Source organism: Cetorhinus maximus, chromosome 13, assembly GCF_964194155.1.
Source record: "Cetorhinus maximus chromosome 13, sCetMax3.hap1.1, whole genome shotgun sequence".
NCBI classification, from domain to species: domain Eukaryota; kingdom Metazoa; phylum Chordata; class Chondrichthyes; order Lamniformes; family Cetorhinidae; genus Cetorhinus; species Cetorhinus maximus.
Window position 1 is genome coordinate 96,262,297 of NC_135891.1, and position 23,342 is coordinate 96,285,638.

At 44.5% G+C, this 23,342-nt stretch overlaps 1 protein-coding gene across 1 annotated transcript in view; it reads right to left on the reverse strand.

Annotated features, from left to right (window-relative positions):
- Positions 1–449: 449 nt before the first annotated feature.
- The window catches only part of LOC144688859 (mucin-16-like), a 36,708-nt gene continuing 13,815 nt past the window's right edge, over positions 450–23,342 (reverse strand). Inside the window, exons 12-21 of the mRNA XM_078555853.1 lie at positions 21,662–21,831; positions 21,472–21,498; positions 19,569–19,729; positions 19,399–19,466; positions 11,536–11,705; positions 9,397–9,569; positions 9,115–9,182; positions 7,009–7,169; positions 3,760–3,872; positions 450–1,424 (exon numbers count right to left, since the gene is read on the reverse strand). Coding sequence (XP_078411979.1) covers positions 1,332–1,424; positions 3,760–3,872; positions 7,009–7,169; positions 9,115–9,182; positions 9,397–9,569; positions 11,536–11,705; positions 19,399–19,466; positions 19,569–19,729; positions 21,472–21,498; positions 21,662–21,831 — 1,204 coding nt within the window. The 3' untranslated portion in view covers positions 450–1,331. The remainder of the gene's footprint in view (positions 1,425–3,759; positions 3,873–7,008; positions 7,170–9,114; positions 9,183–9,396; positions 9,570–11,535; positions 11,706–19,398; positions 19,467–19,568; positions 19,730–21,471; positions 21,499–21,661; positions 21,832–23,342) is intronic.

Below are 23,342 nucleotides of genomic sequence, written 5' to 3' on the forward strand. Positions count from 1 at the left end.
GAGCGAAATATCGCTCATGTGTGGGATGACGTCGGGATGCTCGCCCGACATCATCACGCGTCATTTTATGCTCAGTCTGGTCAGGCGCACGCCTGCCCAACGAGCTAAATTTCTCCCCATAATTTTCCATACATACATATTCCTTGCACAAATAATTGTGGATGTCATGGCTCTACCCAAGGTTTAAAGATGGGTCATCGATTGTTTAAGTGTTTACACTTCTCCTTCTGACCTTGTAAGATAAACAAAGATCAGCTTTTAAGTATAATTACCTTCAAGTTTGAGTTGCATTGACATCAGAATGATGATCAGTTTATCAATCAGGATTGTCTGCTTATCTTACATTTAATACTTTAACCTCCAACCTAAAAGTTATATACCTAAAACTTAGTTATACTCTAACATATGTGAATTATGAACTAGATATTTGCAATGGTACAAAATAAGGAAATGTTACAAAGCATAGTTTATTCTTGGATGCCAGAACTTACAAAAATAGGGTACTTTGTAAATTTTCAGATCCCAGAAAAATACAGTTTATACAAATACATATGTCGATTTATAATGTCATCTAAATTATTTTACATATTCTATTATAAATATATAATGGAATTCTTAGATCACAACAGTAATAGTTATTATCTTTGAAGTCTGTGTAAAGATAATTGATAAATATAACATCTGAAATAATGTGGAAGACGTCAGACTGGTGGCAATAAGTTAATGCAACTGATTTACATGAGTAACCTATGACTCAGAAACTTTCTGACACTTTTGACAGTGTCTTGTTTAACATTAGGAATTCCACTATTCCTTGTGTGCCATGCTCCAAGACAACTTATAAATGTATCCCTGTAGAATATAGAACATCTGAAGTCTATATGCTTTTATTGGAATATGACTAATAAGGAAAGTGAAATGAGCAATGACAGCACAACAATAAAACACCTTAGGCGATTACTTCCTAGTTATAAGGTAGTTTACACTGAGTCAATAAGCAGTACAAAAAAGATCTGCAAGTCTGAGGCAAATCTTTGAATGGTACAATATATCTAATTTAGTTATTTAAGTTTCTATTGAAGTCGTATATTTATCACAACTTAGTTCCTTTCTTTTTAAAATAGTTAACTGATTGAAACCATGATTTCTGCCTAATATTTGTAATTATCACTGTTTCTATTTTATTATGGATTCTTTTTGGCAGAATTAGTTTTCAGTGAAAAGTATACATCCTCAACTTTGAGCCCAATACGACATAATAACTAAATAAATATAGTCATGTTCTTCTACTTTAATTGCTCCATAATTTGCATGATATGTGATATTTTTTATCAGTAGTATTTCTGATGTGGAAAGTAGACACCTGCAGGGTCTTGTAATGTGTCATAGGATCCATGATACTTCTTTTTTAGACATAATGCAATCTGAAAGATTAAAATGTTATGTTAGTAAAATATCAGATATTTCAATTTTCACCATTATATATATAGATAAAATTCTGTGACATTATCTGTGTCTGTCACTGTGAACTGCCTTTCTCTCTCTATCTTACAGTTTGCTTTGTTAAATAAAGGTTATTGTACTATATTCTGCAGGTTGCATTTTTAAAATTGAATAGCTGAAGGACAATTTTTTGTGATACAAAATACATGGGCTGAATTTTACCATGGGTTTCAGGACCCTGGCATCAGGGTAAAAAGCGGATCCCAAGCTTGCACTTGCTGGCAGTGGGATGGGCTCAGAGATTTCAATTAGAGACAGGCTCCTCCTGATGCTGCTGACCCAAACAGAGGACCTGCAGTCCTGAAGCCTCAGCAACGCACCCAGGAAAGGTGGGCACTGCTTGGGCAAGTTGGAGACCTTGGGCTTCCTCAAAACGGAGGTGCCCTCAGACAGGTAATTAAAAATTAAATTTCAGATGGTCGAGGAGGAATCACAGAGCAAGCTCCGCTTGGTGGAATCAGTAGGGCTCCGGGGGCTGTCCTTCTTGCCCTCGGCTCATTCTGTGGGGTATGGAGACTCTGGCTCTGATGGCCTCCTGGATTGCTGCTGGAAGGCTGCCTCCGTAAAGCTGGTGGCCTCCCGAGATGGTGGGGGCCACTCCGCCATTCACACAATGCCAGCAACTATGTAAAATGGTGCTTAATTGGACCTTTGATTATGGAAATCAGCTGCCACTTCTGTGGAGTATACAGTTGGTCTGCTTGCAGCACTTCACTGGGAAACGTCCCTGGCAGCAGGACAATGACAGGGAGCTGTCCCAATGCAGCTCCCTGCAATTTTTAAAATTCACATGTTTTGGGCTGAATTTTTTGCCTGTCGGGCGGGTGGGCCCGACCCAATCTCCGGTGGGCGGGGAGCCGATCCCCACCGGAGGAGCGGGCCCCGCCGCCATTTTAAGTGGGCGGGCCAATTAAGGCCTGTCCAACGTGATGTCCGCCAGGAAGCGCTATGCACTTCCTGTGTAGGCAGGGGGGGATTCCCCAAATGTGAGACTGCGCTCTTTCGCGCATGCGCGCAAAAAAGCGCACATCTCCCTGAGGCAAAGTGCTGCCTCAGGGAGATCGCTGAAAGGTTTTCAAACTTTAGAAATAGAAAAATAAAAAAATCATTAACATATCACCCTGATGTGACAATGTCACACGAGATGGGACATGTTAATAAATTACACAAAAACTTTAATAAACTTTTTTAAAACCGACATTAAACCTCATCTCGCTGGTGGATGAGGTTTCATATATTTTCAGAAGCCCGCCGGGGTTCCTGGCCTGCCCACCAGCCTTAAGGTTGAATGGGCAGGTCCCTTAATTGGTTTAATTATCCTGTCAATGGCCTCAATTGGCCATTGACAGGTCGGCGAGCAGACAGCTGATTTTGCTGTGCCCCTGCCTTCCTGAATATTTAAATGGGGTAGGATGACGTCGGGAGGAACCCCCGACATCATCCCGCGTCATTTTCGCGTCGGCGAGTGGACCTCGCCCCCTTCTCGCCCATGGAAAAATTCAGCCCTTTGCTGCTAAAGTTCATGGACCTGTGTTAAAAAGCTTGAACGTTGGAATATCAAGGATCACAGATTTAAGGCTGTTCCAAATTTTCTTCCATGTGAAAACAAAAGTTATCAAGAATAGGTTTCTGTCATTACTTCAACATCCACTGCTCATTCAAGCCAGTTAAAGATTTGGGAGGTGCTGTTAATGTTGATTGGGAGGTCTTGTGGTGCAGTTTTAAAACCTTCATGAAACCTCATCCTGCCCGTGGATGAGGTTTCATGATAAATGCGAAGGCCGCCTGGGCTCTTAGCCTGCCCACCAACCTTAAGGTTGGACGGGCAGCTCAGTTAAGGATTTTAATTGATATTTAAATGGCCTTAATAGGCCTTTGATAGTTCGGCGGGCGCACAGCCAACTCCAGTGCGCGCCTGCTGAACTGAAGATCTGAATGACGCGCGGTGACACTGGGACACATGCCCGACGCCACCACACATCATTTTAAGTGTCAGCGAGCAGGGCCCGGGCTTTTCTTGAAATAACCTACTCCTTCTTAAGAACAACCAACAGATTGTTATGTTAAATACAGAATATAATGTTCAAATAAACCTTGACGACAATCCTTGTGACTGCATTGATCAATGATCATAAGTATGCCTCCATGCTGGCCTTGGTCATACACTCGGATTATTTTCCATTATATGCTGCACATTTCTAGACTTCCGCTCTGCAATGAGGACCTGCACAATATTGAAAACTGGGACATACTTACCAATAAACATAAGAGGAATAACAGAAATAGAATGAGCAGTATGCCCAGCACGATCAGTATGATTCCCCAATATGGTATTTCTATTCTGCCAGTGGAGACTGGTGCTTTAGCTTCTGCAAAAAATAAATACAAAACAATTAATAGTGAAATGTAATTGAATAATAATTTGTCCCTCCCTGTGATGCATCATAATTTAAACGAGTGTGCAGTGTTTAGCCCAGTTAGCTAATGGCTTTGGAACTACCTGGGGTAATTCTGCAATCTTGAACTTCCAGTGGGGCCAGTTAAAGGGAATTGGAGTCAGAGATAGAGGACAGGATTTTCCATTATGGGTCGAGACTCCCTATGTCCGGGCTGAATGCGGGTCCCAACTTGCACCATTACAGTAGTCATTCAACATTGATTTTGCCTGGATTAGCCAATTAGTGGTCAGAGAGCTGCCTCACCATCCAATTAAAGATGTTGGGTGGGCTCTTGAAGCAGGAGGGGTCAATTGGAGGCCCCTCCATCTTGAGATGCTGTCTCAGCACTTCTAAAGAATTTTAATTTTAAAAAAGCGGTCAAAGCTGCAGGACTACCACTATGGAGGGGAAAACACTATAGGGTGCCCTGCAGCTACAGCTGTGGCCAGACAGGTGGGGATTTGGGGAGGGGTGGTGGTCGTGGGAGGAGAGGAGCCTCAAAGTCATCCTAGTACACTGGATGCCAGTCTGCTGTGTGGAGGCCTCCTCAGCAGCCACTGTGCTCCTGACGCCAAGGGATCCCACAGGTTGACTGGAATTTTCCAGTTGGCTTCTGAAAATGGCCTTAATTGGTTTTTTAATCACCTTAACAAGCTACCCATCGCTGGCAGGCGGGTAGCCATTCCACCCCCAAAACAACCTTTCTGAAAATGGCTTGGGTGTGGGATGGTGTCTGCAAGCCAGCATGCTACTGGTGGTATAAGATTACGCACCCGGATGCCTATCTTAATTCCCAACCTACGTCAGGGGCAAAATCTTGTCCAGAATTACAAAACTTAGTCCTGATTCTCTGAGCAAGGTTCCCCACTGGAAGAGTGGTATTTAATGGAGATGACGGGGCCATACCATGACCCTATTGCCTCTTTTTGGGAAGGCACTCAGGCACTTCACCGGGATCAAGGACCCCAGAAGCACAAGTCCCGTCTTCTGAGAGCTGCTGGCCAGTTAGAGGCCACCAGCTGTTGTTGCAGGCAGCACGCCTGGGGAGGTGAGAGCTGCTGCTGGTACTATACCCACCCGAAGCCTAGGATCACTGAGGGATCCAGGCACAGGTGAGTGATAGTGGGAGGGGCTCATGGTGGGGGAGGGATGTGGCAGAAAGCGCAGGGAGTGTATCTCAGCAGGCCCCACCTGCCAATGCCAGATGCCTTGATCATGCACTGAGGACCTTTGAATGAGGGACCTCCCTGGAAGCCCACAATCAACCTCGAAAGGATTTGCTTTTCGGGCTCTCACGGCGAGTCACCCACCCACACTGTGTTAATACCAGCAGAGGTGAGATGAGGCCCTTATGTGGGCATTAATTTCCCACTTAAGGACCTCAATTGGTGACAGGGCAGGATGGCTGTCCACGGGTCTTCCCGCCATGCCTTTATTGGGACAGAGGTGGGAAGGCAGCAGGGTCCCCACCCACCACCCTCCCGCCTGATTAAATGCCCCCTGCCATCAACCCACCACAGGAGAGGGCATTAAGTTCTGCCCAAAGTGTGTGTTCAAGGAATATCCTTTGTTTGGCTTTATCTGAATGAATTCAGATAAACGTATGGAAGAAAACGTTTGCCAATCAGTATTTCACAAATAATAGAAGATTGCTTTGGAAAGATTCTTGACTCTGAAATTGTGTGAAAAGTCAAATGCAGTGCTGCCCTTGCCCTGTTCTGAGGTTGCAATTGAGGCTGAAGCTCCTGATGGATTTCAATGAGGAAAGACTTTGTGAAGCTGAGATGTCTGATACACTGTTCCTCACAGTGATTCAGGTGGGAGAATTGCTCCCTGAACACCCTAGTGATTAGGGCCTCCTGCTGACGGCTCTTCTTCCCCTCCTTCCTCTTCGAATAGCTTGGCCTGTTCTGTGTCCCCACTGCATATCTTTCCTGTCATGCCATATTCCAAGGCAAATGCCCACACACCACTCCCTGTAGATTTTTGTAGCTTTAGACAACTCTAGAAGCCACCAACCACTTTTACAAACACAGCAACAGTCAGCAGAAATCAATCAGCGACCAAATGACAGTGGTTCTTGATGCCTTTAAATAGTGCTACTGGGTGTTCCTTCCTGCTACTGAATGCATGTTCAGCAGTATGAGGTTAAGAGAGGGCCTTGGCTGGACCACTGAGCTCCAAAATGGCAGTGCTGGCATCAAATCATTGCTACACATTGACTGACATCACAATATGCCTACTCTTTTTTTTTACACCACATGTTCTCTCCGTGTGCGCTAACACACTAATGATATTAGTACCTGGTGAGGCTCACATCAGAAGTGCGTGCTATGGACACCATTTTGGAGGTAAAATGTCACCTGGAGCACTAACAAACCGGGGGCAAAGGAGGTAAATTTTGTGGCCGCAGAGTCTGAACCAGGAAGTGTAAGTTAAGAGTTAATTCAAAATTTCCAAGAATAAGTGACTCCTGCATTATACTGCTGCTGTTCTGTAGATGCTCAGTTAAAATCATTTTGAATTTAATTTTCCTTAAAATTGCAACATGTAAAATACATTTTTTTTACAATTAAATGTAATTCAACATTTCATCTATTTTGCAGAAATCATGTTGGTTATGACATTATCTTGAAAGCTATTTTTAAAAGTTGTTGACAGGCTTAACATTTATAAGAAAAAAACTAACTTTACAACACAAATGTTTATTGCTAATTAAATACATCCCAAAACCTGAAAAGATAAAAACAAATTGATATTACTAATGATTGCTAGAAAGCTCTCTCAGAATCTTGCTCTTGATGAGCAGATGTGTCTCCATGAGCATCTATAAACATCACCTTTGTAATAAGCTGTGTAACTCATTAATACGAGATTTGGCTCTCTTGATAGGAACTAACCAATCCTGTTCAACACTACTAAGTAACTCAACCAAATGCCCCCAAAGAACAATTACTTCTGTCTACTTTATGCAGGATAATGAACCAGCCTAGAATAGCATTAATTAATGACCAACATGGAATGATGGAAACTTTACAAATAAATACAATTAAAGTTGATACTTTACCCACTGCCAAACTGTTATTTCGCAACTGGTAGATGTTTCCAAGCAAGTTTGTTCCATTTGTTCCGGTGACAAATTCTGTTCTGACTTGTTCTCCTGTAACTGGTTCATTTACAGCAGTTGGGTTGAAGTAACACATACAGGTACATTTAACTGATCCGAATCTAATGGAAAGAAAGGAGGAAAATTGATTGTGGGAGGAAACCATTTATAACCTAAATGAGCCGAATAACTTGAGCGCACACGCAGGCCAGAATTTTGCGTCCCGTGGGTGGGCGCGCACCCGACTACAACGGGTGTCAGATCGGACGAGATGACGTCGGGTGAGCGTCCTGAAGTCATCGCGCACTTGCATGATATTTCGCTTGGTGCGCGCCCGCCGACAATTAAGCGGACAATTAAGCCCATTAACGGCCCAATTGAAAGCGACTTTTCGTGGCCCGTCCAACCTTATGGTTGGCGGATGAGCCAATTTGCCAGGCAGGCTTTACATTTTTGATGAAACCTCATCCAAGGGCAGGATAAAATCTCCGTTAGGATTTAAAATAAAAAGAAATAGCTGGGGATTTTTTTTTTAATGAGGTACGCTTTCAGGTGCTTGATTGTGCTGCATGGGCATTTTTATCAGCATTTTTGTGCTTTACTCTATTATTTGGAGGTGTGCAGCTCCCTGAGGCAGCACCTGCCGTGACGTCGGCACCCCACCCCCTCCACACTTCCCATCCCCTAAGGCAGCGCTGGGCCTTTCTCCAGGCGCGTTTCATGCTGGCTGGCCGTTAATTGGCCAGCCAGTGCAAGTTTGCATTCACAGCACGATCTCAGCTAGGAGCAGGTTTTACGTCCGCTTCCGGCTGGGCCGATTTCGGGCGCACCCCCAGGGTAAAATTCAGGCCAAAATGCACTAATGTACTATTTAAGATTCAGTGATTCAATGGGCAGAATTTTCAGCTTGACGTGCGGGGGGGCGGGCCCCACACGTCAGTGCGTAAAATGACGTCGGGCAGAACTCCCGATGTCACCCCGCGTCATTTCAATTTTCAGGTCGGCGGGGGCGCAGCTAAATCAGCTGTGCGCCCACTGACCTGTCAACGGCCTATTGAGGCCATTATAAAACTAATTGAAGTAATTAATGGACCTGCCCGTCCAACCTTAAGGCCAGGAGCCCTGGCGGGCTTCAGAAAAAGCATGAAACCTCATCCACGGGCGGGATGAGGTTTCATGAGGATTTAAAAAAGTTTGAATAAAAGTGCTGGACATGTCCCAACTCATGTGACAGTGTCACATGAGGGGACATGTCAGGGAAATGTTATTTTTGTCCATTGACCATTTTTGAATTTGGCGCCGATGTCCCTAAGGCAGCATTTAGCCTCAGGGAGATGAGTGTGCTTTTTCGTGTGCATGCGCGAAAGAGCGCATTCCCGGCTCAGGGAATCTCCCCCCGCCCGCAGAGGGAGCGCATAGTGCTCCCTGGCGGACGTCACGCTGGACAGGCCTTAATTGGCCCGCCCAGGTAAAATGGCAGCACGCCCCCAATCGCACGCACGCACCCGCTCCTGAACTTCCCCCCCAACAGGCAGAAAATCCTGCCCAATATATATAACAATTGTCTACACATCAAGTTAAGTTTAAATCAACATATCTCCTCAATTTCAAAATATTTGTACATGTGCAACAAATATCATAATAATTGATCTGTAATTTTCACTGCTTTATTTTGCAGTGTACTCTGGAGAAATTTAGAATTCCATCTTACACTACAGCACAGTTTGAGAACACATTCTTGGTCAAATTTTCATGTCTTTGCATCGCATTTGAAACAGATCACAAGGCATAGTGGATCATAAAACTCTCTTATACTCTATAAATCTGTGCTACACAAAGGAATAGTTTAACTGTAAGTTGTTAGTATGTAATAATCTCATAAGGGTGGAATTTTATAGTCCCTCCTGCCGCCTGGATTTTCTGGCCGCACTCCCACCGTGACGAGGCCGTAAAATTCCACCCATAGTTCACAAATCAGATTTGGATTCTGTTAAAGTGCTCAATCTATTAAGGGAATTTCTTTGTTTCATCTCAGTAGAGCCTAACATGCAAAGTAAACCATCTTACCTCAGTCCTGTAACTTTACAGGTGCGGTAGCTGTCCTTTAAAAAGCTGTTTTTATACAACTCATTAAGCTGCAAAACATGTACAATAGTAAGTACAGATTGCATAACTTTCAAAAAATATGTTATAAATCTAACAGAAAATGTTGAAGATTCATAAAGATTTTTAACAACAATACATATATTAAGAACATAATAACAGTTCACTCAGAAAACAAAGTAATTGTTGCATTTGGTTTTCTGCACAAGTTTAAATTTCAAACAGTGACTGTAAAATAATCGTTACCATTCTGGTAACATTAGCAACAATGCTTTGATATTCAGGGGAATTGGGGTCATTAAGTGCTTCAGTGAAATTTCTGTTTATTATTGTGAAGTTAAGCTCAAAAGACAAGTCTCTTTCTCGGACTGCAGGTGAAGATATAGTTGGTGTTGTAGTTGGTTCCAATTCTTGATAACCTGAAATTAAGATGTGAAATGTAAATCTCTTAACCACAGTTTCAGCAAGAATATCACTTATAATTGAAGGTCTTAATTTTAAAAAATATTTGCTTCTGCGATGTGGGCATCGCTAACTAAGCCAGCATTTATTTCCCATCCCTAATTGCCCTTGGTGAGGTGCTCCTTCTTGAACCGCTGCAGTCCATGTGGTGTAGGTACACCTACAGTACTGTTAGCAAGGGGGTTCCAGAATTTTGACCAAGTGCCAGTGAAGGATCGTTGATATAGTTCCAAGTTAGAATGGTGAGTGACTTGGAGGGGAACATGCAGATGGTGGTGTTCCCATGCATCTGCTGCCCTTGTCCTTATGCTACAAAGGAGCCTTGGTGAGTTGCTGCAGTGCATCTTGTGGATGGTGCACACTGCTGCCACTGGCAGTTGAAGATGGAATGCCAGTCAAGCGGGCTGCTTTGTCCTGGATGGTGCCGAGCTTCTTGAGTTTGGGGAATATTCCATCACTCTCCTGACAAGTGCCTTGTAGATGGTGGACAAGCTTTGGGGAGTCAGGAGGTGAGTCACTTGCCACAGAATTCCTAGCCTTTGACCTGGTCTTGTAGCCACAGTATTTATATGGCTGGTCCAGTTCAGTTTCTGGACATTGGTAACCCCCAGGGTGTTGATAGAAGGGGATTCAGTGATGTCTTTGAATGTCATGAGGAGATGGTTAGATTCTCGCTTGTTGGAGATGATCATTGACTGTCACTTGTGTGGTGTGAATGTTACTTGCTACTTATCAGCCCAAGCCTGAATGTTGTCCAGGCCTTGCTGAATATGCACATGGACTGAGGAGTCACGAGTAGTGCTGAACATTGCACAATCATCTGCGAACATCCCCACTTTTGACCTTATGTTGGAGGGAAGGCCATTGATGAAACAGCTGAAGATGATTGAGCCTAGAATACTACCCTGGGGAACTCCTGCAGCGATCTCCTGGGAGTTTTCTCCTGATTTCCATTGACTTAAGTTTGGCTAGGGCTCCTTTTTTTAAATTCATTTACAGGATGTGGGGTTCGCTGGCTGGGCCAGCATTTATTGCCCACCCCTGATTGCCCTTGAGAAGGTGGTGGTGAGCTGACTTCTTGAACAACTTGCACCCACAGTGCTGTTAGGGAGGGAGTTCCAGGATTTTGACCCAGCGAAAGTTAAGGAATGTCGATGTATTTCCAAGTCAAGATGGTGAGCGGCTTGGAGGCGAACATCCGGATGGTGGTGTTCCCATCTATCTGCTGCCCTTGTCCTTCAGGATGGTAGCGGTCGTGGGTTTGGAAGATACTGCCTAAGCAACCTTGGTGGGTTTCTGCAGCACATTTTGTAGACTGTACAAACTGCTGCTACTACGTGTCGGTGGTGGAGGGAGTGAATGCTGGTGAAAGGTGTTCCTATCAAGCGGCTGCTTTGCCCTTGATGCTACACTCGGTCAAATGCTGCCTTGATGTCAACGGCAGTCACCCTCACCTCACCTCTTGAGTTCAGCTCTTTTGTCTATGTTTGGACCAAGGCTCAATTGAGGTCAGGAACTCAGTGGCCCTGGTGGAATCCAAAATGAGCGTCAATGAACAGGTTATTGCACTATTTTCAAGATTACAAATGGATTCACAATTTGGTTATTTTTTCCTGAAAGTAGGAGACTGACTGTATTTTTATTTTCCAGCTGTAACATACATTGAACCCTTTGTTATCTCTGCTCTCATGATAATCAGGATACAGATGCATAAAAACTTTGAGGATCATTAGAGATCAGTTGGAGGCAGGGCTGCCAATATGTTTTCTTTTGTCTTTTGTCATACTGAGGGCTTTGGGGTTGCATGGTTCATAACTATGAAAAACTATTTGAATGCAACTAGTTTTAAGCTTAGGCTTTGCAAAGATTGCAGTATTTATTTTGCTTTTGAAGTTAGATCACTAAATTTGAATCGGTACATACCATTCACATAAAGGCTGTTTTGGTTTAGTGAATATGCTCCTAATGCTGTGATTTTCTCAGTATTGTCTCTGAACTCATTATAAACAGTCACTTTATCAACTCCTGGAACAGTGGGATCACTTTTAAAAGAACAGCATGTTTCAACTTTGGTATTGTCTTGATTTGCAGGACTGTTGAAGGAAAACAGAATGTGAAAATCATTTAAAATACAACACTGATTTATTAGCATTGGAATGCTAATATTTTTAGAAACTGCATTAACAATATGTAGGGACCTTTTGAAAAGTAACTAAGGTCACAAATTGTTTTTATGATTACAGTATATTGCTGAAGAAAATGTAGGTTGTCAGATTTAAATTGTCCTGTTGAAGTGGGTAATATCTACTTTGCTATTTAATTTTCAATAGAATATAAATGCAAATTGCATTGATGAAATGGTCTCCTGAGCTATAATTGGGAGAAACGAGCATCTAGCAATACTTTGCAGCTTCCATGGGCTGAATTTTCCTCCTGTCGGGGGGGCTGTGCAGAGGCGAGCGCGAACCCGATTGGCGCCCTTGATCAGGTGCGCGCCACCATTTTATGTGGGCAGGCCAATTAAGGCCCGCCCAGTGTGACGCATACCCAAAAGCGATGAGCGCTGTGCGGGTGGGGGGGATTCCGAGTTGGGGCCTGCGTTCTTTCGCATATGCGCGCGGAAGAGCGCAGAAATCTCCCTGAGGTACGGAGGTGCCTCAGGGAGATTAGTTTAAGCTTTGAAAAATGTAATAAAGGTAAAAAAAAGAATTTCAAGGGCATGTCCCCTCATGTGAAACTGTCATTAATTCTTTCAAAAAGTTTTATTTACCTAATAAACCCTCCATGAAAACTCATCCTGCCCGTGGATGAGGTTTCATGAAAAATGCGAAGGCCGCCTGGGCTCTTCGCCTGCCTGCCAAACCTTAAGGTTGGACAGGCAGCATTCTTAACAACTTTAATTACTTTGTTAATGGCCTTAATAGGCCTTTGACAGTTCGGCAGTTGTGCAGCTGAACTGACAATCTAAATGACACGCTGTGACGTCGGGACACCCGCCCAACGTCACTGCGTGTCATTTTACGCATCAGCGAGTGGGCCCTGCCCCCACTCGCCAATGGGAACATTCTTCCCCATGAGTAGAAATTAAATCAGCCCTTCAGCTACCTCAGCAGTTTTTTTACAACTGATTTTTCTCTGGTTAAAGTTTTTAACAATTCATTTTTACATATATTAAAGAGTTTTAGATAGCAAGAGGGAAGTTGCTTTGAAAATCTTTTCCTGACAGTGGCTTAAAGATTCTTTCCAAAGATTATGGTCCTGAAAATCCACAGCTGTTCCGGCAGGCTCCTGCATAAGACCTCCTACTCACCTCAACCAGGCCACTGATGTAAGGAGTGTGGTTAGTTAGGACAGGGAGTCCCTAGGTTAGGAATTGCAGCTCCCTGGCCTTCACTTGGAGCCTGGCACAGCATCAGCAGAGTACACAGGTTTTATCCCTGCAAATTTTGCCAGGATCAGCTGCAGAATTCAGTGGCGGACATGAGTGTTATAATCATCCCCCATAGATTTTCAAAACCTATGAGTAGAATTTTTCCTACAGCGGGTGGGCTGTTTGGGAGCGGGCGCAGGCTCTGCGCCACCATTTTATGCAGGTGGGCCAGTTAAGGCCTGCCCAGTGTGAGTCACGGCTCCCGAGAACAGAGGAAAGGGGTGGGCGGCGGCGGGAGTCCAATGACTGCCGGGTCCAATGGCAACCTGGCGGCCTGTTTAAAAACGGCGCAGGCAGCCTTTCGAAAGCTGCCAACAATGGTGCACAGGAGGGTGTCCGAGACCGCTCTCGGAGAGCAGGTCAGCAGGGCAGTGCCCAGGGATTTTCAGATGAGTGCCTTGGTGCTCTCCTCGAGGGGGTGGCAGCATGGCGCAACTTCATAGTGCCAACGGACAGGAGGAGGAGGCCCCCCCATAAGACAAAGCATGCCTGGGAGGAGGTGGCAGAAAGGGTCAGCTCTCGCGATGTGGTGAGATGCACCTGGGTGCAGTGCTGCAAGCGGTTCAATGACCTCTTGCGATCGGTAAGGGTGAATACCATGTTGGCATGGGTCACTTAGCACAGCAGTTAGGTTGCCCCCTCCCTGCCCCCGCACCCACCCACCTCGGAATTTTTTTATTGCATTCATTCATTCATGGCATGTGGTCTTCGCTGGATGGGCCAGCATTTATTGCCCATGCCTAGTTGCCCCTGAGAGGGTGGTGGTGAGCTGCCTTCTGTATTCTCTGCATATGGTGCATGTATTCCCACAGTACTGTTTTAGGGGCGAGCTGCAGGATCTGGACCGCCGAAACATTTCAAAGTCAGGATGCTGACTGCCTTGGAGGGGAACATCCAAGTGGCGGTGGTAGCCATCCATCTGCTGCCCTTGTCCTTCTAGGTGGTAGTGCTCCTTGGTTTGGAAGGTCTTACAGTGTGAGTGGCAAATGTGATGGAGGCAGCATCTGGGCAAGGGGGTCAGCCCTGGCTGCTTGGAGTGAGGGTATGGCGGCTCCAGGGTCACGAATCGGATGAGCCCTGCAAGGTTTCACTCAGTGGGAGTGGTAAGGCTGCAATGGCAATGCAGGTACAGGGTGGACTAATCAATGCTCCTCTTTCCTTTCAGGAGAAGACCGCACACAATAATGCCGAATGGCTGCGGACTGGCGGAGGGCAGGCCCACCTACTCATACTGACCAGATACGAGCAGGAGGCTCTCGAGCTGGAGAGGTGCCATGTGCCCAGGTCTACCTGCCGCGGTTAGGTTGGGGTGCCAGTGGGAGGTAAGAGTGCCATGCACTGAAGTCACAATGTCTATCATTGCAACCATTCCACTGTTGACTGTATGTTGATTTGAGCCTCCAACATGGGTTGACCATAGATAATGGAAAGAGGAGCGCATCCTGATCTGGGTGCCAGGCATACACATTAACAGTGTAATGACTTCAACTAATCAAATGTCCCTGTTCTTCCTTTCAGCCTCTCTGGGGCACGCCCACACTCAAGAGGCAGAGGGACCACCACTGACCTCTGAGGGTCCTGAAGGTATACATGCACCAGAGTCACACCATCTCAGCCAGGCAGGCACCACCACAGATACCAGCACCTCGGTGGGGATGAGATCGTCGGCTAGTATCCCGGTGCACAGTGTTGAGGGCACTTCACACTCGCTTGAGGTGCAGGCGGAGACAGAGAGTGCCCAGGGCACCGGCAGTCAGAGCATCTGCGTCTACATCTTCTTCCTCCACTGCGTCCCCACTTTCCAATGCCAGATTGTGGAGAGCGCAGAATGCAACCACTATCAGTGACACACGATCTAGAGGGTATTGCAGTGCGCCCCTGAACGACCCAGGCATCGGAAGCGCATCTTGAGAAGATCAATAGTTCTCTCTACCGCCGCCCTTGTGGAGGCGTGGCTCCTATTGTACTGCTGCTTGGCCTCTGTTCTTGGATGGCGGAGAGGCGTCATGAGCCACCTTTTAAGGGGATAGCCCTTGTCACCCGGCAGCCATCCATCCAGTCGGGCTGGAGCACTGAAGAGCCTCGGCACCTGGGAGTGTCTCAGTATGTAGGTGTCATGTTTGCTGCCTGGGTACCTGGCACAGACTTGCAGAATCTGCATCCTATGGTCACACACTATCTGCACATTCATGGAGTGGAATCCCTCCCTGTTGATGAAGGCACTTGGCTCACCCGCTGGCGCCTTGATGGCCACGTGTGTACAGTCAATTACACCTTGGACGCAGGGGAGCCCAGCAATTGCTGCAAAGCCTCTGCCTGGCTGGCCTTGTCCGAGGGCAGTGAATGAAAGCCAAGGCATGCCTGAACAGAGCGTCTGTCACCAGCTTGACACAAGTGTGGACAGCTGATTAGGAGACACTGCAAAGACCACCCACCGACCCCTGGAAAGAGCCGGAGGCATAGAATTTGAGGGCAACCGTGACCTTCAACACCACTGGCATGGGGTGTGCACCCACACAGTTGGAGCTGATCTCAGGGCCTATCATCTGGCAGATGGAGGTCACTGTCTCCCTTGAGAGACAAAGGCTCCTTCTGCACTGCACCTCAGACATATTGAGTTGGCTGCATCGCTGCCTGTATACCCTGGCAGCAGGATAGTGGCATCTTCTGCAGCTGCTTCCACCTTGCACTTCCTGTTGGCCCTGCACCCCTTGTGCCTGCGCCTCTCTTCCGGAGGCTGAATGTGGACTCCTGGCCTCCTCCCACTTCTGGCTTTCTCTTCCTCCTCAGAGGAGGCGCCTCCAGTGGAGAGCACAATCCCCATTCCCAGGGTAAGGGAAGGCTGCCTGAAACTTGCAAGGCCCCAAGAATTATGTTTCCTCCAGAGTCCTGACCTGTCAAAGCTGCCCTGAAGATTTGAAGTTCTCCTGTTCACACATGCATGTAGCAATAAGTTTCTAAAGTAAATGACTAACAACTTGCATTCGCAAGCCCACTCACCCCTCTTATCCCCCCACCGTGGATGAGGCTTTTAAAAATGTGGCCTACCCACCTGCCCGTTGCTCCCGTGCGACGCTCTGAAAATCGCACGGGCTGAGAAAAATCACTGTGTATTGCTGCCTCAAGGGCCTTAAGTGGCCCGTTAATTAATGGCGGGTGTGCCTCGGAACTCATAGTGCGCCCGCCCTTCGAAATATTGCAATGGCGCACAGTGACATTGGGATGCATGCCTGACGTCATTGCGTGTTATTTTATGCGTCGGCGTGTCGGACCCGCCCCCCCACACTGACCGGAGGATTCTTCCCTACATTCTTCACTAAATGCATATATCATACATGTGGCTACACATGGTTCAGTTGCCATTCGAACAATTACAATTATGTTGAAAGAAGATTTATTGCGGAGGAAACTGAGGAGTGGATGAACTCTTCATTATTTTCACCAAAATTATCTCTTGTGAGATTCTATAATACAATTAGCATCTCAGTATGATTTATACTATAATCTGATAATGAAAGGCAAATAATCAAAATTAATTTTCTAAATGATAGTACCTGACTATTTTTATTCGGAAAATATAAAAATCTAGTAAACTGAAATAAGCATGACTTTTATTTGTAGGTGATCATGTTGCTGAGCACCTCCATTCTCTGGGATGTCTGTCCAAGATTCCTGTCCTATATAATTCCCATTCTTCCTCCTGCTCCCACTGAGCTCTCTGCAGTTGGATTTCTACACTGTTCCAATGAAGCTCCAAATAAGCTTGGAAAAAGCACTTTATCTTCCTGGTGGAAATTTTATAGTATTCAGGACTTTAATAACTTAAGGATTTAATAAATATACTTCTTACTTTCACGTTCTCTTGTTTCTTTCATTATGGCTCCTACTGCCTCATAGAACCATAGAAAAGTTACAGCACAGAAGGAGGCCATTTGGCCCATCTTGTCCATGCCAGCCTGAGGATACCCAGGTGCCCTTTCTAATCCCACCTTCCTGCACCCGGCCCATAGCCCTGCAGCTTACAGCACTTAAGGTGCAGATCCAGGTACTTTTTAAAAGAGTTTAGAGTTTCTGTCTCTACCACCAACTTGGGCAGCGAATTCCAGCTACCCTCTGCATAAAAAAGTTCTTCCTCATGTTCCCCCTACACCTTCTGCCACTTATCTTGAATCTATGTCCCTTGGTTCTAGAATTCTCCACTAAGGGAAACAATTTTATCCTGTCCACTCTATCTATTCCCCTCATAATTTTGTACACCTCAATCAAGTCACCTCTCAGCCTTCTTTGTTCTAAGGAAACTAACCTCAACCTATCCAATCTCTCCACGTAGCTACACTTTTCTAACCCTGACAACATTCTTGTAAACCTCCTCTGCACTCTCTCCAGAGCTATTATGTCCTTCCTGTAATGTGGTGACCAGAACTGCGCACAATACTCCAGTTGTGGCCTCACCAGTGTTTTATACAATTCCAACATGATATCTTTACTTTTATATTCTATACCTCTGTCAATGAAGGAGAGCATTCCATTTGCCTTCTTTACAACCTTGTCTACTTGAACTGCTGCCTTCAGGGACCTGTGTACTTGTACGCCAAGATCTCTCACTTCATCTACCCCTCTTAGTATATTCCCATTTATTGGGTAATCCCTGTAACTGTTTGACCTCCCTAAATGTATGACCTCACACTTCTCTATGTTAAAATCCATCTGCCACTTTACTGGCCACTCCACCAACCCATCTATATCGTTTTGGAGATTATGGCTATCCTCTACACTATCCACTACTCGGCCAATCTTTGTGTCATCTGCAAATTTCTCAATCGTGCCCCCCATGTTCGCGTCCAAATCATTAATATATAACACAAACAGCAAGGGTCCCAACACCGAGCCCTGTGGAACACCACTTGTGACAACTTTCCATTCGCAAGGGCATCCATCGACCATTACTCTTTATTTCCTGTTACAAAGCCAACCTTTTATCCAGTTTGCCACATTACCCTGAATCCCATCGGCTTTCACTTTCCTGACCAATCTGCCATGTGGGACCTTGTCAAATGCCTTGCTAAAATCCATGTACACAACATCCACTGCACTACCTTCATCAACCCTTCTTGTCATTTCCTCAAAGAATTCAATCAAATTTGTGAGTCAAGACCTTCCTTTAACAAATCCATGCTGACCATCCCCGACTAGTCCATGCCTTTCCACATCACAGTTAATCCTTTCTCTCAGGATTGATTCTACTAATTTGCTCACCACCGATGTAAGACTAACTGGCCTATAATTGTTTGGCATTTCCTTTGATCCCTTTTTAAACAATGGAACTACGTTTGCATTTCTCCAGTCCTCCGGTACCTCCCCTGTATCTAGTGAAGATTGGAAAATCATCCTCAGAGCATCTGCTATCTCCTCCCTGGCTTCCTTCAGCAGCCTCGGAAACAATCCATCTGGCCCTGGTGACTTGTCAACTTTCAAGGATTTCAACCCTTCGAGTACTTCCTCTCTCTTTATGACTATCCTGTCCAATATCTCGCAGTGTTCCTCCTGGACTACTATATCTACATCCTCCCTTCCCTTTGTAAACATGGAGACAAAATATTCATTCAAAACCCTTCCCACAGCCTCTGCATCTACACACAAGTTTCCATCTTCATCTCTGATAGGTCCCACTTTTTCCTTAACTAACCTTTTAGCATTAATGTATTGGTAAAACAATTCCCCTGCCCTTTTCCCCTTCCACCCAGATCCTCTGCCCTTTTCCCCTTCCACCCAGATCCCCTGCCCTTTTCCCCTTCCACCCAGATCCTCTGCCCTTTTCCCCTTCCACCCAGATCCTCTGCCCTTTTACCCTTCCACTCAGATCCTCTGCCCTTTTACCCTTCCACCCAGATCCACTGCCGTTTTCCCCTTCTGACCTGATCCTCTGCCCTTTTCCCCTTCCACCCAGATCCTCTGCCCTTTTCCCCTTCCATGCACATTCCCTGCCCTTTTCCCCTTCCACCCAGATCCTCTGCCTTTTTCCCCTTTTGTCAATGATACTTCACTCATTTAACCATTTTGTTTTCCTCTTAAGCACCTTTCATGTTATTCCATTTCTCTTGCTTATTTGTGTATTTCTGTATTTTTTAAAAATGTTGTTCATCTGTAATATCTTACATTTCTGACAAAGGGTTCATACCTGAATGGTTAACTTATTTGTTCTTTCTATAGGTAATGACTATCCTCCTAACTTCCAGAATTTTCTGTTTTTCCACTTAAATATATTAAGATATTTATTAAAGGCTTCACAGTCCTCAAAATATGTTCCTTCCGAAACATCCTGTGCAGTCAATGGGCAATCAATAAAAATGTCTTACCTGAAAGATATGAGTTTACAGTTTGTGAATGTTTTCTTTATCTTGCTGTTTTTGTACAGATTATTGAGCTACAAAAAAAATCCACAGTAACTGTTTTAGATGGAGGAGTGCATCATCAAAACATTCTAATTAACATCAATCAATGATAGATGATTCTACTGTAGACTTACCGAGCTAATGACATTGCCCGATGCAGTTGTATACTCAAGGGAATTGGGATTTTGTAAATCTGGTGTAAATGGCAGATTATCTATGGTGAAAGTGACATTAAAATCAATGGGCCTTGTCTCTTCATTCGGTTGTAGTGTCACTACCGCAATGGGTGCTTCCGCTATAAGGAAAGAGTAAATAGTTACACTGGGAATACAACATGCTGTAATAAAATATTTCTTAACTTTACCAATTACTTGTAAAGCAAATAGTTGTCATTAAAATCAGATCTTCTCAATTAACCTCTAGTCTGTAGCATTGCCTTGCAAAGTGATATCATGTTACAAATTTGTTTTTGCTTAATCCATCCGTTCCATTGGAGTATGTGAGAAACGGCAACTTTCTGAAATGCATTTAGTTAAAGTTAAAATATGGATTTTGCTGTATTTTAAATTTGCACACCTTGGTATTTGCTTATTTTAATAAGTAACATACTTCATTGATCTTTCTGTATGTACCCGCATATACAAACGTCCACATGAACACACACACACAAACATATGCACATACATCACGGAGTTATTTTCTCTAATAGTGATAAAACTGTGACTTTTTTTAAAAAGCACTGTAAGCTGCATAATTGTTCATTCCAGGATGAATTAAATCATCTGGGAAGTAGGATAATTTTTCATGAATGGCAACTAAAGTCCTTTGGAAACACAGTCATTCACTCCAGTCTAAATAAACCTGGCTTCGTTATGGATTCTATTGAGTCCAAGATCCTCGGTCTGCAGAGTCTATTTATAAAACCATAAACTAAAGTGCATAGAATCTCCTTAGCCTGTTGAAGCTGAGTGATGTATCTGCAAAGCAATTTAAAGTAGCACAAAGCTAAATTTCCTCTTCACTTCTGTAGTGGAACACAGTCAAGTCAAGGAACCATTCTTTCCATCACCCAATGTCACTTTCAGGATTTTCTGGTAGAGGTGATATAGTTGGACTCAGAGAGAAAAATAGAAAAAAAATATAGGGTATTTCCAGTCTCTTCTGCCTCAGCATCACTGGGTGCAAGGAACACTATGCTTTTTTGGTGTTCAGGATTGCTGGATGAGATTTTAAAATGCAATAGATCACAGATCAGATGCCCTACCCTAGTTGAGGCAGATGATCCACTTGCACTGGAAATGTGGCCGGAACCTGCCAAATTGATCAAAATAGTTGGGACCCAGATTGCAGGAAGATGGTGGACAGAAGTCCTGCCCCACTAAAGTCCGGCTGTCATTTTATTTCTAAATGTCTGCAACACATTTGAAGCTCATTGGATATGTTCCAGAAATTTAAAAGAAATGAAGATAAAATAACCAAGCTACAAATACATTGAAGTTATACTTAAGACTGGAGGACAAGCAACAAAAAGCCAATGATCTATAACCGTGGCTCAATTAGCTTTCCAACATTTTGTGAAATTCCATTGATGATAAAGTAAAGGGAGGTCATGAGAACTATTCATGAGAACACACCAGAAATAAATTGGAACAGACCAGAATCATATATGCATTAATAATTAGCCTCTGAGTTTGCAATATTTGACACCACCTTGCGTTAAAAAGTAATTTTATTTCATCCAGGAGCATAATTTTATGGGGCCTCAGAAGAAATAAAAGCAAGATCACAAGACTATCAAGTGGAAAAGAAAGTGATCTGTACAAATGGCATCTCTCAGCTTCCAGCTCCTGATGCTACTTCAAAAATTCACTTCCAGGAGCATATTTGTGTCTGATTACTAAACAATTGGTTCGTTCATTAACAACTAGCTGGCTCTGAACAACTAATAAGGTGGGTGCATTTTACAACATCTGAATGGTGATCAGTAAAACAATTGCTATGTTGCTACTACTGTAGTGAAACAGAATTCATACTCACTGGTTGAAGGGACTGATTCATGGTAACCTGAAAAACCAAAAATATGTTTATCAAATGAGCCAGGTGGAAAGTCACTACTAAATAGTGGAATGAAATTAATGTGTTTGCTTGAAATCTCTTTGATTTAATTGGATCAAAACATTCAATGAGAATTAAATCTAATGGAACATCTCCTTTAAATGCTAAATACCATTGACATAGAGGCTGTTGTTATCCAGTGAATATGTTCCCAAGGTGGAAATGTAATTTGTGTTGTCTCTGTACTCATGGTACACAGTAACTTTATTAACTTCCTGAGGAATAGAGTCATTCCTGAATGTGCAGATTGCATACACGCTGGTGCTGCTGACAATTGCTGGACTGGAAAACAAACAAATAGTTAATTAAATGAGTTAGAAAACATTGGGGTAGAAATTCATTTTGGATGATGGTGGAAAGTGGACATTATTGGATCGGCCACCTGTTATACGCAGCACCTGATATTCTGAACTATTGCAATCAATGGAATTAAATATCAAGTGCCATATATAATGAGTCGCTGATCTGATACCGCCCATTTTGCAACAATGCCTGAGACAAATTTTCTATCCTATTATGTTGGCAAATCAAGTTAGCAGACACAAGCTTTCCTGGTCTTACTGGCATCAATTTATGATATTGGGGATTGGGGCTAAAATTTAACGCATTACAGCTGACATTGATGCCAGCTGAGAATTCTTGCTGAAAAATACCTCCCATCTCGACACCTACAGTTTGCATTGTGCTCTGCAGGAAGCAACAGGTCACTGAGTATCCTCCAATTGATAGCTTGCCCCATCAGATTAACATCTTTGAAGAGAATGGAAAGGTTTGGCCTGCTGAGTCCCACAATCATGTCCACCTGATCTCCGTGCTTGCCGCTGAAGGGAGCCCTTCATTTGTAAATAGGCTTAGGCTGTGGAAATGTTATGTGCTATGTCTTAGTGGTAGCACCACTATTTTATGACCTTGTGCAGAACCTTTGCGACCATGTTTTAAAACAAACTAAGGGCGGAATTTTACGGCCTCGTTACGGTGGGGGCGGGACTGTAAAATGTGGCGAGCCGTTCAAAAGTCCATTGACTTCAGCAGGACCAGAAAACCCTGCCTGTGTAAAATTCCACCCTCAGTCCAGTGTATGGGTAGCATTTTCCCCCCTTCGGGGGGTTGTGCGGGAGTGGGCACAGGTTCCCGATTGGCGCCCCCGGTTGGGGGTGCGACCCTATTTTACGTGGGCGGGCCGATTAAAGCCCGCCCAGCGTGACGTCCGCTTGGAAGCGCTGTGCGCTCCCTGTGCAGGTGGGGGGGTATTCCATGAGCCGGGAGTGTGCTCTTTCACGCATGCGCACGAAAGAGTGCACAGATCTCCCTGAGGCAAAGTGCTGCTGCGGGGAGATCGGCTCAAGGTTCAAAATTTCATCAAAGGCAGAAAAAAATATTCCTGACATGTCCCCTCATGTGACACTGTCACATGAGCTGGGACATGTCAATTTCCTTTATTTAGACATTTCATACAAATTTAAATACCATCATGAAACCTCATCCCGCTCATGGATGAGGTTTCATGTTTTTTCGCAAGGCCGCCTGGGCTCTTCGCCTATCCACCAACCTTAAGGTTGGACGGGCAGGTTCATTAAACAATTTAATTACTTTTTTAATGGCCTTAATAGGCCTTTGACAGTTCGGTGGGTGCGCAGCTGATTCGAACTGAAAACCTAAATGACGCGGCGTGACATCAGGACACAGGCCCGACATCACCCCGCATCATTTCACGCATCGGCGAGCAGGCCACGCCCCCACTCACCGACCGGAAGATGCAGCCCAATATGTAAATAATTATGCTTAGTTTTTAA